This window comes from Pagrus pagrus (assembly GCF_965226575.1).
Source record: "Pagrus pagrus genome assembly, chromosome: 8".
NCBI classification, from domain to species: domain Eukaryota; kingdom Metazoa; phylum Chordata; class Actinopteri; order Spariformes; family Sparidae; genus Pagrus; species Pagrus pagrus.
Genome location: NC_140192.1, coordinates 9,976,429 through 9,992,001, shown reverse-complemented (window position 1 = coordinate 9,992,001; position 15,573 = coordinate 9,976,429). Strand labels below are relative to the sequence as shown.

Sequence of the window (15,573 nt, the reverse complement as noted above, 5' to 3'; positions counted from 1 at the left end):
AGAAAATAATCACCCACACTCTGCAATCCCTCCATTTCCTTGCAAGTGCCTTCAGCATATATTTGAGTTTATTGATTTCCTATATGGGATTAAATGGTTTACCCCAAACCTGCACTACAATTATGAACTCCTAATACCTCTGTGGACGATTATGTATTATAGTTTAAAGTGAGATTTAGAGTGCATTCTGTACCAATCCGCCAACACAAAGCTGCCCCCGATCTCCATCAAATTGTTTGCTTCATTTAACCGAGAGGATCGATAGCGTAGCAGAGTGCAGGGCTCGTCCCTCTGCTCGTAGATACCCTCACTTATTAGATATGAAGTTAAAGAAACCATTTTCACTTCAGTTCAAAGTACTTTAATCCACTTAGATGTGCTTTGTATCAGAATCTTATGCTGAAGAAAAGTTTCTCAGATCTCGAGGGGTTGGCGGTGGTTGTAGTTGAGGTTATACAAGTACAATATTTTTCTCTCTCAGTTGAAAGAACGTTCAGAAAGAACCGGTGGAAAAACTCCGGCTTGGTTTTCCCCAAACAGTGTTGCACAAAATCCAACGATTAAAGCAGTTCCTAGTATAGCGATAAGCACCTCAGGCAAAGAAACAAGTGAAGAAGTCAAGGACATATCACAGTCTTCATGACAAGAATTTTATTTTCTTTTTTTTTTTTTTTAATTACATTTTGCATTAAATTAAAGAGTTTTTTTCTTTACAACATACATTAAGCTGTGAATCAGATGTTAAGGAAGTGAAGAGAGTAGGGCAAAAAACTTTGTGACGTCACAATATCTTACAAGCTTACAAAGTTCAAAAGGTTGAGAAGTTGAGAAGAGAGTCGATTTGCATCTAATAGCAGTGTATTATAACAAGGGTGAGAGACAAAAAAGGCACACACCAAAGAACCTCACTGTCCACAGCAGCCTTCACAGTCAAACCCAATCCAGTCTTGAAAGGGTTCGAACCCCGCTCGGTACTGGATGTTACAGAATCTTAAGCGCACCCACAGCTAAATCGACCTTCTGACCTCGACGTGTTTTATTGTTCACATTCGGTGTGGACACGGAGTCGGCACAACTGAACATTTCCAGACAAGAAATATTTAGTTGTAGATCAGGGAAAGTTGCTGGTTCATGCGCTCCTCAAGGTGGAAACGGGGCCTTGTAGTGGCCAGTAACTAGTCTACAAAGCAGTGGTATTCTGAAAGTCTGGAGTAAACATACGCCTTCAGACCAATCTTGGGCCTTTTGCACTTTGAAGATCATATCTTTCTGTCTCAACCGACCCCAGATCTCGTATCTGAAGTGGCAGCTTCTTCCCGACCTCACCTGTCGCTCATGACCTCGTCATTTGCAACCAAACCCCGCGAGCATCTACACGCACACGTTAGTTTGGTCACAGATCCCACACGTCATCCTCACATTAGCTGTGGATTGAGACATAGTTGGCTTTCCTCCATTGATATCAAGAAAACTTTTACCTATCTACACATACGACACTAAGGGAGTGCTCCATTGATTTAAGTGTTTGGAGGGGGGGGGGGAGGGGTGATCAATAAAAATCCTTAAGTAAAAAAGCAAATAAAAGAGATCAGATTAGTCAAACTCTCCGCCATTCATAAGGCCTTGATCACGAGAGTTAGTGAAGCAAAATAAAAACTCTAGACTTTATCAAACTGTGTTTTCTTACAAAAAGGGGTTAAATAAGGTTTTTAATATTGTTGTTTTAAAACGTCAGCGTCACAGGAACCAGCCTGTTTATGCAACTGCCTGCTGACTTTGAGTGTTACGATGCACACAAGGACTGTGTTAGTACACTGGGTGCTTATGTGTATCTCATACTGTACGTTTTGCTAGAGTTGACGTTGCATTTTTTTATTATTGCAGTGCACCAGAGAGATACACCTACATTGGCCTTCTCAAGTAACAAATGTTAATTGCTCAGTTAATCAGTCAATCAACCACCACTCCAAACCAACAGACAGCAAAAAAAAAAAAAAAAAAGTAAAAACAAATACCAGGACGTTTAAATTGTATAAAATATAAAATCAAAAAAACACTCACAACGTCTTCATCGACACTGCCAGCACAACATAAAGGGTTGCTTTAAGCGCATTAATGGCACAATCAGAAATGAACCACAAAGATGAGTGTGTGCGTGTGTGTGTGCGTGTGTGTGTTGTGTGTTTGTGTGTGTGTGTGTGAAAGAGAGAGAAGAAGAAATCCTCCTTCCTCACTTCCCTCTGGACTGTAAGTGTGTTATGTCTAGGGACCAGAATTACAACAATAACACCTACATTCTTTAATTGCATTTTTATCAAACCAGGGAAATATCATGACGTAAGAAAAATAAAAAAATACTACGAGGAGACAAAGTTAACAGCTAGTAAAGAAAACATTGTCACTACTTTAGGGTGTAAGGCACAAATTTACATGTGGAAAAAGAAGCAGGCAAGACAGATGTTTTTATAGTTTTCTTTTTCACCTGCTCGTCGAGAGAAGACGATACGGTCCCAAGACGGAGGCGTCGTTTGCCCCCGTTTTGCTTGCAACGTCTTCTTTTTGTATGTGTGTGTCTGTGTGTGTGTGTGTGTATGCAGATACTGTTGCTGCAGCTGCTTCTCTTATATTTGCAACATGCAACAGTGAGCTTCGATGGCACCGGTAAGCCAGCAACCAATCAGGACAAATGTTACTGACTCACACAAAACCACAGTGCTGATTGGAAGGGGGGTTATGCTCATTGGAGGAGTGAAAGGGTGAGATTCAGGAAGTCTTTTTTTTTTTTTTATGATTGGTCTAAAACAATGGAAATTCTGGTCCATGAAGTTAAAAGTCCCTGTCTGGCACAGTTTAAATAAATATCTCCTCCTCTTCATAGAGGTCACATATATCTCAAGCTGCTGGTCCCACTGAGCACACAGTAAGACCTAGTGGACCTTTAGTCATCAAGAAAAGTTCTACGGGCTCCAGTTTAATGACTTTAAATACGTTTTTTTTTTTTTTCTCACACTTGATTAATTAATATTAAAAGATCTCTTCTCTGTCCTCTCTCTCTCTGAGCCTAGAAAGTCAGTCTTTTTTTTTTTTCAAAAGCACTTCATAAAAATAAATACAACAAGCTATTAGTATTAACAGTCATGTGTTATTCAGTAACCAGTACAGTAGAAGGTTCCTCTGGCCCCGGCTTTCAGTCAAACCCAGGCAGGACTTGATTGCTGTAACACTGAGAGGCTTTTCACAGTTTCTCGCAGAAGTCAGGCAGCTGTCTGTCCTTTCAGTCCGAGCTCAGTCCCTCTGAGTGCTCGCTCGCTCGCTCAGATCTCCCAGTCCTCAAGGTACTGTACAACGATTATTCTCCGAAACCCCCCGTGCTGTCTTCTTATGTGCTTTTACCAGCATGATAAAGTATCAAAGTCAAGTCCCAGTGGCCGAAGACACCACAAACAAAAGAGCCACCGCCTTGGATGCTACAGGGCGCCGTTAGTTGAAATATTCAGGACAGCATCATCCTCTTCTGTTTCAGTAGCACATGTTCCCATGTGTGTTTGCAGAGGAACTGGGAGGCAGCCAGAGCAAGAGCTCGATGACGGCAACAAATGACGACAACCATTTGTATAATATTTACATATTTATATAAAAAGAAAGTGTTTCCTTAAAAAAACTGTGTTGCATTTTCCACTGTACTGTACACCAAAAACAAACAAACAAAAACACTAAAAGGAGATGCAAGTTGTACAGTATTCCCTGTTTTTTCTCTTTCAGAAAATAACTTTCACTACTGTCCGTTCACATTGGACTGACTGGCTAACGAGCTGACTATGTGCAGGAGTCACTGGACTTGACTTTTGTCGAGAGTGAGACTACGGAGGGTTTGGGGGGGACATCAGGCTTGAGATATTTGATGCCCGTTCGAGGCAGTGAACCATAGGAGCTCATTCCAGGCTGCCGTGACAGAGATATGCCCTGTGCTGTCATTTGTATGGAGTCCACCCTCTGTGGTGCAGGGGGCGGAGTCTCCACGCGGTTGAAGCTGTGATGTCTCGCCAAATGGGAGGAGTTAGAGGAGTTGGTGTTGTGTTTCTTTAGGGCGGAGGATCCGCAAGCACCGGAAGCCGATCCTTTCCGGAGCCCGTAGACTGACGAGTGGACCTCCAGACGTTTGCCCATCTGTGGGACAGCTGGAGGGATAGTGAGAGAGGCCTCTCGTTGGGGCACACGTGGCGGCAGCACCCCATCTGGATCCACCATGGTGAGGTTGTGACAGGGGCTCTTGACTGTCTTGTACTCCAGAGTGGCCCCCTGGTCGTCCATGACACCGTGGCCCATGCTGAGGTCACTGTGGTGGGGCTGCTCCACGTACTCGTGCTGGTATGACTGCTGATGCTGCTGCAGATGAGGCTGCAGCTGGTGCTGATGCTGTGGCAGAGGCAGGACTACCACGCTGGGAATGTGCCCCGGTGAGGCCCTCAGGGGCAGGTCTGAGATAACAGGGGAGCCCATCGGTGGCATGTCCTTGGTGCAGGCATTGATGAGGTTCTGGTTCCGCTCCCACTCCCGGCTGCCCCGGCTGGGCTTACGCCGCGGCTGCATGGGGGTGGATTCAGGCGTTGGCAGAGCAGCAAGGTCCAGGTGGTGCTGGTCTGCTTTTATCAGCATCTTCCCATTTGGTGTGAGTCTCCCATTGTGCATCAAAGGGGTGAGGATCGCCTCGGGCCGACCGTCTTTGGCCTGCGTCTCAAACAGGCCCGTCAGCTTGGTCACACTGTTCATGGATCCCCGGCGGGAGTGGAGGTGGTGGCTGTCCTTTTCCTTGCGGCCTGTCAGGTCAATGTCCCGCCGGCGGTGGTCACAGACGCAGTAGACGATGATGCCAGAGAAGATGGCGCCCATGGCGAAGGCCAGGATGACAGCGATGGCCAACAAGGTCACAGGAACTAGCTGGTCACGACCCTTCTGGTAGCTCTCGCGGATCACACCTGCAGAGAGACGTGGAGATGACATTCAGACAAAAGAAAGGAGAGATGACACTGCTGCTGCTGCTGCTGGGAACATGTTTCGATGTTTCTAAGAAAAACAGAGCTGTAGGGAAAGATGCTTATTATAAGACTAACCAAAAAAAAAAAAAAAAGGATATAGAATTTCAATAATTGAAATATATTTTCGTGGTAAAAAGATTAGTGGTTTAATTCATTTCATGAAAAACATGCAAATGAAGCCAGTGTTTATCCCATCATAAGGAACACCTATTCAGTACAGGCACAAATGGTTGCTTGAAGTAGCAACATTCAATATTTCCAGAAAATCCAATCTTAGACTGAGAATGTGTTTTGGAGGGGTGATTATGATTCACATTTTAAATCCCAGATAAACCCCTCCGCTGAAATGAAAAAAAGATATGAGCGCAGATAAAGGAGCCCGAAATATCCGAACCCTTTCTTCACATAGATGCAAATGGGAGACTTTTCATAAATCTTCATAAATGGATCCAATCTCATGAATCACAGAGAATACATTAAAAAGCCTCTGATTAGGCGCTAAATCCAATGAGCTGTGTCATCGATGTCTTATGAAAGCGGCACTTTCAAAGACTGGCAAAGGCGCGCTGCGATACGGCCAAATAAAAGATAATTCAATAAAAGCAGCTATGGAGGATTCTGGCGGTGGGAGTGTGGGAGCAGCAGGTTGTGGGTAATAAAATGGGGTCAGCAATAATCTGCACACACGTACACACGCGTGTGGACACCCCAACCCCAAACACGCACACACACACATGGATGATAACCTTCAGCCTGTTGATGAATGTAGACATCTAATGCAGCACTCTGCTCCTTGGGTTAAACACACCAGTCCACGGCAGAGAGATTTATAATGTGTTCTCAGCCAACACAGATCAGTTACCACAGACAGAGGATTAGGCAGGTGTGCTCTATCACGTAAAAAGCTCCCACAGAGCACCGCTGGTCTTGATAACGTGACTCAGTTACACGTGTGCACTGTGCTCATTGTGTCACACCGTGATGGTATATATTATTCACTGTACGGCTCATACAGGTGGAAGATCCTCGAAGCTCGCTGTGCGCGCTGTTTGTGTCCCGAGGAGGTCATAAAAACCCGGAGAATGTAAAAAAGATGGAAGCTCTCAGTCACTCTGAGCGATACAACAACCTGATATGTATGAACCTGTATGAATGGGATCCAGCTCACATAATCTATCATGCCAGTGTGCGTCTCTGCTGTGCTCCTGTGTATATATGTGCTAAAATGAGCACTGTGTGGGTGATACGGTTTGTATAACAGCTTTTAGAAATCGCAGACAGTTTCATTCACGAGGAATTTACATAAGAGTGGAAAGAATGGCTGAAAATGGCTGACTGTCTCTCTTTTTGTTTCACTTGTTAAAGATTTGCATTTTTTGAATCTTGTGCTTTAGGTTGCCTCGTTTGTCTCGCCTCTTCCTATGAAAAGCAAAATATATTCTGAAATGAGACATAAGATACTGTATAAACAAATACCTAAAGAGGATTGAATGTATTTAAACACAACAGCTACTGCGCATTAGCAGTCGGGAACGTGACTAAAAATGCATTAGTGCGAGCTGCAGACATCAAACTTCAGCAACACACGGTGATCAAAACAAGCATGCTGTTGCAATTTGGTCTTTCCCACAAATAACTTCTCATCTCTTGCACTTCATCATAGCAGTCTTTCAATTTGCTCTGTAATTTACCAAAATAAGACGCCTCAAACTGAAGCGCAGGTTCGCAATAAATCTGTAAAATCCCGAAGGGGCCGGGTAATCACGTTCAGGCTTTCCAGCTCCTCTCACCTAGGACGTTCTCTGAGAATATCTTCTTTCTGCGTCACCTCAGCGAGACATAACGCAGACACAGAAACAACATGGTAATCTGTTCTCGTGGAACCGTAATCCAGACTCTCTTAAACTAACATCCATAATCCTCGCTCGCTGCAGTCATACTTCATTAGTCCAAAAACACCACTTTGAATCTGTCATCCCAGACGAAATAAAGCGAGTCTCTGCGTTGACTTTAAAGCTCAACCTGGATAAGGAAAAAAAAAAAGCTCAGATCATTCCTCATTTATTGTTAAAACAGACTTCACTTTTCTCCTTAATAGAGTGCTGACAAGATGCAGCTCGGCCGGGCCTCATTTAGCGTCAAACAAAAGGTTAAAAGCGTCTTCTCTGGTTTCTTATCAAGGACGTGCCGTGCTGTGTAGATAGCACGAGAAGTGATGAGAGTTATCTGCGGCGAAGCATTAGGGTTTGACATGTGTTATGCTGTGGACTCGTGTGACCAAATGGCCCGCCCGCCTGACGAAACATCTGCTTCCCATCTCGTACTGCAACATCTGCGAACACGAGAGACACTGCTCCTCGCCGCTATCTGTGACTTTCTTCTGCCCTCACTTAGATCTTTTGTTGCCACTTCTCTCCTTCACTCGCAGAAACAATGAATCACTTCTCTGACTTTCACAGTGTTTTCTTTCACACTGTTCAGCTCTCATGTGGTAAGTGTCCTATTCAGTGGAAAGTGGGAAGGCTGTAATTATAACCTCGTGGTCTTTGTGAGTTATCACCCTGTGGCAGGAGCGACAATGGTGACAGGTGAGAGCTGCTGGGTTAAGGGTTTCTGCGAACAAAGAAGAAAAGGAAGAGGAACGTCGCTTCAGCTGAGGAGAAGAGACCTGAAAAGCTCCCACTTGTCTAAGAAAATTCAAGTACAAGAATAAACAAATACCTTGGCAGATCTCTTGTTTTTCCTCTATAATCTTTGTTAAATGTAAATACGTTCATCCATCCCTCTCTACGGTGCTTACGTGCTGAAAGAGCCAGTCAAAACTGTAATGAATTTTCATGACAGTGAATTTATTGGTGCTAAAGGTTAACTTTCTGCAGCCAGGGATTTGAATTTCACATGAATAACAAAGGCGGAGTGAAGCGGAGCCAAACGAGCGTCCATTCTGGTGAACTGCGGTGCCAGATCTTCTATTTCTGGTGCGGGCGTCGAGGTTAGAGCCCTGTTTGACCTCACACTGCGGGTTCTTCCTGTACAACTCTTTTCATTTCTTCTTCTCAGGTTTTCTCTCCTTCCATCCATCACTGACGTCTCTTTAACTCACACACCTCCTCCCGTTCGGCGTGTGTACTTAGCCCAAGGCCTCGGGTAAAACAGGGAAAGAAAGAGAAAGAGAGGAAACTTTGAAGACTTTTTTCATCTTTCATGTGAGGAATTGTTTCTCATCCTGACATCAAAGAGAATGGAAGTAGCCACAGAGGACACAGGAGGTGTCTCCGTCGGATCAGAGGACTTTCGGGGTTTTGAACGAAGGTGGCTCCGCGGCTCATTTTTTCAAGGCCTCCCTGCGATCTCTGCAAAAACTTTTCAAAACTTTCACAACGCGACCTTGAAAAAAGTATCAAAGTGTTGCTAAAACCCGCAGATTTTCTACTTTAGTCTCATCTTGTTCGGGCTCTGACTATACAGTGACTTATAATCTTCTGGTTTCAACTCTTGCCGTGCCCCCGGAATGCCTCACAAGGCTTCCTGCAGTTCAACACTTCTCTCGGCAGCTGAATTGATTTGAATTTCACACCGCCTCGGGCCTCAACATTCAGATATTAAACACATATCTCAGATACTCAGATATTGCTCGCTGTCAAAACAGCCTGGGTCGGCAACACTGACTTGTAAATCAGAAACATTGTAATCTGCTGTGACTGGAACTTGTGAATGCTCTCTTTCTGTCTGTCTGACACACATAGACGCTCTTACTCTCTTTTTAATCTCTTCAGAAGCACCAACTGACTTAAGCCCACAGAGCTGCTCTTTGTGTTGGTGTTGGGGAAACTTCAAAGGTAGTTAAACATCACAGGGAGGTTACGGAGAGGGCTCTCACCTCTGACTCCAGGCCGCTGCACAAAGACGGCGTCTGCGAAATGATAAAAATCTTAATCAGACTTAACTGCACTCCTTGACGTGTCACTTGTTGAAAGTCAGAACAGAGGACCTTGTCGACTAATGGAGAGGAAGAGAAGATGAAGGATGAGGAGCAGAAGATGTTCGGCGCCTCTGCCGTCACGAGAGCTTTAGAAACTTCTTATTTGCTTTCAGGGACTCGCTTGTTGTCACCTCTTAAAAAGGACATTGCTGTTTAGATGATGACAGCAATTCATTAAATTCTATTTAATCTCCTGTTCGGGTATAATCCCATTAAGTCTTGTGTATGTTTATATTCGAGAGGCACTTGCATTAATGGTGTTATTCAATATTAAAGCATTCATCAGACAATCGCGAGTCGGCGCGCGGCATACTGATGAGCCAGTTAAGATATAATTAAACCCTTAATTATATCGTTCTGCACCTCAGGTATTAACACTGATGTACTAACCTATCCACCTCCCTGCATACAAACTGTACAATTTAATACTCACAGGAAATCAAGCTAAATTACACATCCCTGGGAACATTTTTCACCAGGTGTTTGATGCCTTAAATTGACGCTTCTACTGTTTGTATTCATGAGTGATTGACTTGTTAAAAAAGCGCTGCCCAGCATGAATAACGCAGCGAAAACAATTAATCCAATTATTTCTGAATGTCACTGATATCCCTGACAGCACGGGTTGACTGCAGACTATTTTTCTATAGCGGAAATGGCAGTTTGAACTCTTTTTTCTTTAATGTGAACTCCTGTTAATTACTAATCAATCCTGTGGAGTCACTGTTATATAAAGGGTGACCCATTCAAGTGTATTTAATATGCTCTGACTACTGAAAACGTGTGACAAGCTTGTGATTTTGTATGGATGACTGAAGTGCTAAGTGTGGTGTGATATGTGTTGAAATTCATCCAGTTTTAAATGCAGGCATAGATGATGAGTCCAAAATGTTTTAGTACACAAAAGGCCCTACGTAGTGCCACCAGAGAACAAAAGCCCAGCTTGTATCTACTCGATGCGCGGCTCACTCATGGACATCATGAACGTGGCCATTTAAATTCAGTTCAAAGCAGAATAATGACAGCTGAATGTGGGTTAGACAAGCTTCAAAAGCACAAAAGGATGAGCTGCTGTGATATGAGATTCAGTCTCTCATGGCCAAAAAGACAAAAGCAAAGCTTTTTGTAAGAACCAGCAATGGCAAGAGGTCCTTGCTGAAAAGCATAGCCAAAACATAAAAACGGAAAAGTAAGCAGCAAATGTGTGTAGAAAACAAAAGAGGTCTGAGAGAACAATGAGCTAATCAGTGGAGGAAATTATGGCTTATGGCTTGACGTCAGTGCGGGAAGTGCGTAACGCCGGGAAAACATCCAGTCCACTGTTTCTATTATGATTCACAATGAGCTGCGAATAATTTATCTGCCTCACAAAGGCCTATCACAATCTTTGGCCACTAAAAAACACTTCACCAGAACCCTGCTGTTAGTACAATATTGAAGGTGTTATAATGACAGGAATGCGAGCTAAAGGATTAGCCGATCAAAAAATGACTCTGCTGTTTTTTCCTCTTTGCTACAGCGCAGCTGTCCTGCCTTAAAGGACCACTTCACCAACTTTTAACCTAAATCCTATCATTCTTTTTTACAGGATTAACCTAAATCCTATCATTCTCCTGCAAGGACATACAGTATGAAACTACGAGCATTAAATTTCCCTCGCAGGCTCCTGGAAAACTTCGGCAGCCAAATGCATCATCTGACAGTGAGCAGAGTTCACGTTGAACTAAAGCGTCTATTACCTTACATCTTGTCGGCTCACCTCCAGGGGAGGGTAATTTGAAAGGAGAGATGTCTCCATTATCAGACAACCAAGAAATCCCTCTTTTTTCTCATTAGTGGTAGAAGAAATACAGCTGAAAGGTAATGTGTGATAGTTTTACACTGGACACATTTAAGAGAAATCCCCACTAAATGCTCTCTTGTTCCAGTTGGCACTGGTTGTTTGTTTTGGGTTAGTTTGCAGCGCTAATACTGGGATGAATTAGTGGTTAAACGGACCCTTCCAAACTACACAAGTTGGATTTTTGTGGGTTTTTTTAACAGTACAAGCGTTACTGTGTTGGCAAATTTGCCAGAAATCAAGAGCTAGAGCTCTGCTCTTGTAGGGGCGTGTGGCTGGATGGGGTCGAAGCGATGCTGTGCATTGTTAGAAAGTTTGTAACAAGAATTTGGCTGTAAACACATTTATATTTATATTTTCTCTGCTGCTATTGGACTTTACAGGTAAAAGTCATGATTGACATGGCATCCCCAATAACAATGGTGAAATGTTCCTTCCAGAAAGTGACTTTTCCACATGACAGAAAAGTATTCCTGTGAGAGCGGGGGTCATACTCTCCCTCTATCACACCACCTTGGCACACAGGTGTCAGAGAGAGCTGCCTGCAGCTGAAAATAACCCTTGCAGAGCAGCTGTCAGACAGTTGGTATTACCATGAAATCCTGAAATGGAGGAAAATCACATCGCTCAATAAAGTACAGAGGCTCTCGTCTAATGGCGAAGACATATCATCAAGTTTCTGTTTATCGAGATGTAAACACTGCATCTTCTTCACTCAGCTGACACTTGTGGAAACTCATCCTGTGAATTGTAATGAGTATGAGGAAAGAAAAAAAAACATTTCACCAGACACCAGACGTTTATGTAATACCTAATTTGCTCTCCCAATTACATTCTGGTTAGAAGCGTAATTGCTACCTGGATTACATTCATTTTTTCTAGTGTAGGCGATGTTACGTACACACTCATCGGCCAGTTCATTAGGTACACCTGTAATGTAATCCAATACAACAGCTCTGCCATCAATTCTAGTTTCTACGAAGACTCATTTCTCAGTTTTTAAGGTCGTAGTGGGCGGATGTGTTGTACCAGATTGCACAAAATATTTAAATCACATCTCATTAAAATTCATTGCAATTCAGTTCAACACTGCTGCAAACTACAAGCTAAATAATGAACATGTAGTTGAATTAATTAATTAATTCAGTTTTGATTGGCACAGTCGGAGAGGTATCTATGGGTTCCGGTTAAAGTAAACGCTTCCTGTCTAGTGCTTCATGACTTTTTCAATCTTTAACCAAAACTGTTTTCTTTCCCTAACCTTAGCCAAATGTTTTGACCAACTTAAAGGATAACTTCACCCAAAAATGAAAGACAGCCATTATCTACTCGACCTCTGATGAGGTTTGCAGCATTCTTGTAGCTGAGGACTGAAAGATAATTTAAAAAATGGCTCCCTCAAGTTCGTCTGGTGCAATCGAAGCCTCTTGAAGCTCCTGAAAAGATGTTATTCCTCAACGCATGGTCGAGCTCGTGCACCCACTTCAAGTTGAAGTTTCATTTTTGGGTGAACTTGTCCTTTAATATAACCCTCAAAAGACTTCAATTATGCGTTCAATGCTGTGAGCAGATATTCTAGGAAAATAAATAAAGTATCCGGTCAGGGAACATTTGCCGATATAATTAGTATCTTCATTTTATGATTTCAGTGAGTTTGCCAAATACATCAATTAACAACCTCATTATATTAATAAAAAACTGTTTCAGGTGAGTCATTTCCTAATTAAACACTGCAAAAACTAAAAATCTCATCAAGTATATTTGCTTAACTTTGTCTAACTTTAACAAATATCTTATTACACATAATTTAAGACACAAAGTAACATTTCAGTGAGATCTGGGGACATTTTCCCTTGTACCACTGGCAGATTGTTATATTTTTCTTATTGCAGGCAACAAAAACCTTGCATTCATCATTATTCTTGAAGCGGAACTTTATCCAGTGAACTTTTTCCTTATAAAATTTTTAAAAGACAAGATTGCACCAGACACACTTGTAGATGTTTTATATTCAGCCCCACACTGATTCAGCCGAGATTAGTTGGGTTAGCTGGTTAGACATAAAAACACGGAGTGTTCAGGGTTGAAATTGCGGCCCAGTATGAAAACAAATGACTGAGAGGGATAGAGAGAAACACTGTTGTTCACTCTGTGCAGCTGCAATATCTCACTACAGCTTATATCCTCTCTTTTCCCCCATTTCGTCCATTTGTTTGTTCAATCTACCTTCTATCTCCCGACTCTCCTTTATAACCTTCACTGCTGCATTATAGTCCTGTTCTGTTTAATAAATCTTTATCATGCGTGTTCCTTTTCTCTCCACCTCCCTCATTTCCCACGTCTCTTCCCCTGTTGTCTCTCTCCATCCCTCTTTCCTTCCACCTCTCCCCATCTCCTTCTACCGTGGATAGCTGCTGTAATGAACCCATAAATTGGAGCAACACAGCGGTGGCTACAGGTCGAGTTGGGGGAGGGTGGATGTAAGAAGGGGGGGAGGGGGGGAGTTGAGCCTGACAGAGACAGGGAAAGGTAGAGGGAGGAGAGAGAGCAAGGGGGGGAGCAGGGCATGGATTCATTCCTGCAGACAGGGGAAGAGATATGACTCCAGTTGGAGAAGAGACAGACTACAAGGGGGGAGGCCGAGGAGGAGGAGGAGGAGGAGGAGGAGGTGCAGAGATGGAGGAGAGACAGAGAGAGGCAGGGGGGGAGGGGCATTGGGGGAGGAGGCTCCATAAATTGGTTCGGGAATTCATTTGCACTAGGTAAGGTATAGCCTTGGAACATGCCATCCCAGTCAGATGAGAGGTCCTGTGGAAGGGAGACTGATCACAATGGCAGCAGATGGTGGAGAGTGGCAGGGCTGGTGGTGTTCGGGGGTGGGGGTGGGGGGCAGGGTGAGCGATGGGAGGTGAAAGGGAGAGGTGTACGGTAGGGGGAAGGAAAATATAACAGAGACAGATGAGGCCCGGAAAGACATACAGACAAGACAAACACCGTGCTCAAATGTACTGTGAAACGCGGGCGGCCACCTGGTGACGGCGACGGCCCCGCTGGAATGTCAGATAATGATGCTGTTGGGTGCTAAATATCATCAGCGTGTGAATGCTCATCACTTTGCAGCATTTCTAATTACTCTGGTGGTGTCGGGCTAATACATATTGGCAGCACTGTAATATTCATTAGCAGATAAGATTCCACCATGTCTCCACTGCAAATGAAAAAAGTTGGAGAGTAATTGTAATTTCTTTTAAATCACAAACAAGCTTGCAAATGGCTTTGGATACGAGCTAATGCATTTTTCACTCAAGCAGAAACTTTTTTTTTGCTTAATTTGAGAGATTGATGGCGTGGTTAAAATGGTTATCCCTCAGCTCTTCTGTAAAATGGGCTGCATGGATTTATCTCTGAAGCATTAAAATGGAGATAAAATGACTCATTTACTTAGTTTCTGACTCCGTAATCATTTCTCATATATCGATTCCATTTTACACTTTCACACACGCACTTTGGCTAAGTTTTCACAGTACAGTTGACACCTGAAGCCAGTAACACTGAGGGCGACAGGAAGGAAGAGGAGGCAGGATGGGTGGAGCGGGAAATGAATACTGTTGACTGTGGTGCTCAATTTGCCATGCTGAAAAGCATTAAGCTGCATGGAGGCAAAACTGTGCCTAATACCATCAAAGCAATCAAGGCAGGAAAAAAGGCAAATATATAAATAGCAAAAAAGAAAAAACAGACCAAGCCATGCAAAATATCAAGAACCGCTCACAAGAAGCCAACACACGAAAATCAAACAAATCTCATCAGATTGTATAGAAAAGGAAAAAAGAAAAGACTGTTGAGCTGAAATTGAAAATAGAACTGATAAATACTGAAACAAGCTGCAAAGGTGTCTTATAGAAATTATAATAACAATAATGATCATACAGAAAAAACAGCAGGAAGCATTGTTTTGAAATGTGAAGCCCTGTTGCCGTTACCTGAGAATGGAGCATTCCCCCCGCCCAAAAAAACGAGAACTAAGATTCCTGAAAGTTTTATGAATGCACGTCAGCTTTTGGCTTTTGTTCTGTGTGATTCTCAAAGTACAGCATCCCTCGTGAGGCCCGTGTAATATCACTCCTGCTCAGGTAAAGGCAACAAGGGGAGCGACAGCATGTTGTGATGCTGGCTGTAGGCATGCTGTCTGAAGTCTCTGCCACCATTGTGCTTGGATCTATCTACTGGTGCCTTTCTGCTTCCAGCTGACATGCTGCAGTCACTGCCTCTGTTTATTCCACAGACAGGAGCTACTGGAGGATGTGTCGCGACAACGCACAACGACTTCGTTTCAGTGTTTGTAATTATGGGAGACGGTGGGTTTATAGCTAGCCCCAGTTTGTGCCTCTTGTGTATTAACACTACAGTCGAGTAAAATCATTGCATATCTGATGCTACAAACATTATATAACTGTTGAGCTTACCTTCTAAAATCCTCTTCAAAGACTCCTCAAACAATCTGGATCAAAAAAATATTACACCTGTTGCAGCATTAAAGAGATTTCTAACCCGGCAACTATCGAATGTATAAACGATGAACAGCATTTATGGCTCCAAAAAGTGAAGCTGATGCAGAAGTGCCTTAAACCTGCAGTCTTTCTGATGTCCAGAAGGGTGCGACTACACTGGTATCAAATTGTATGTAAGCTTATAAGAAAATAACAATGCTTCTC

General features: G+C 43.2%; 1 protein-coding gene across 3 annotated transcripts in view; it reads right to left on the bottom strand.

Moving 5' to 3' along the window:
- Nucleotides 1–636: 636 nt before the first annotated feature.
- The window catches only part of sema6a (sema domain, transmembrane domain (TM), and cytoplasmic domain, (semaphorin) 6A), a 114,091-nt gene continuing 99,154 nt past the window's right edge, over nt 637–15,573 (bottom strand). For 2 of the 3 annotated variants that reach the window (XM_084358844.1, XM_084358845.1), the window contains one exon: nt 637–4,976. In XM_084358844.1, coding sequence (XP_084214970.1) covers nt 3,817–4,976 — 1,160 coding nt within the window. In that variant the 3' untranslated portion in view covers nt 637–3,816. Of the gene's footprint in view, nt 4,977–8,916; nt 8,950–15,573 lie in introns of all 3 variants that reach the window. The other variant, XM_084358843.1, reaches the window with a different exon arrangement.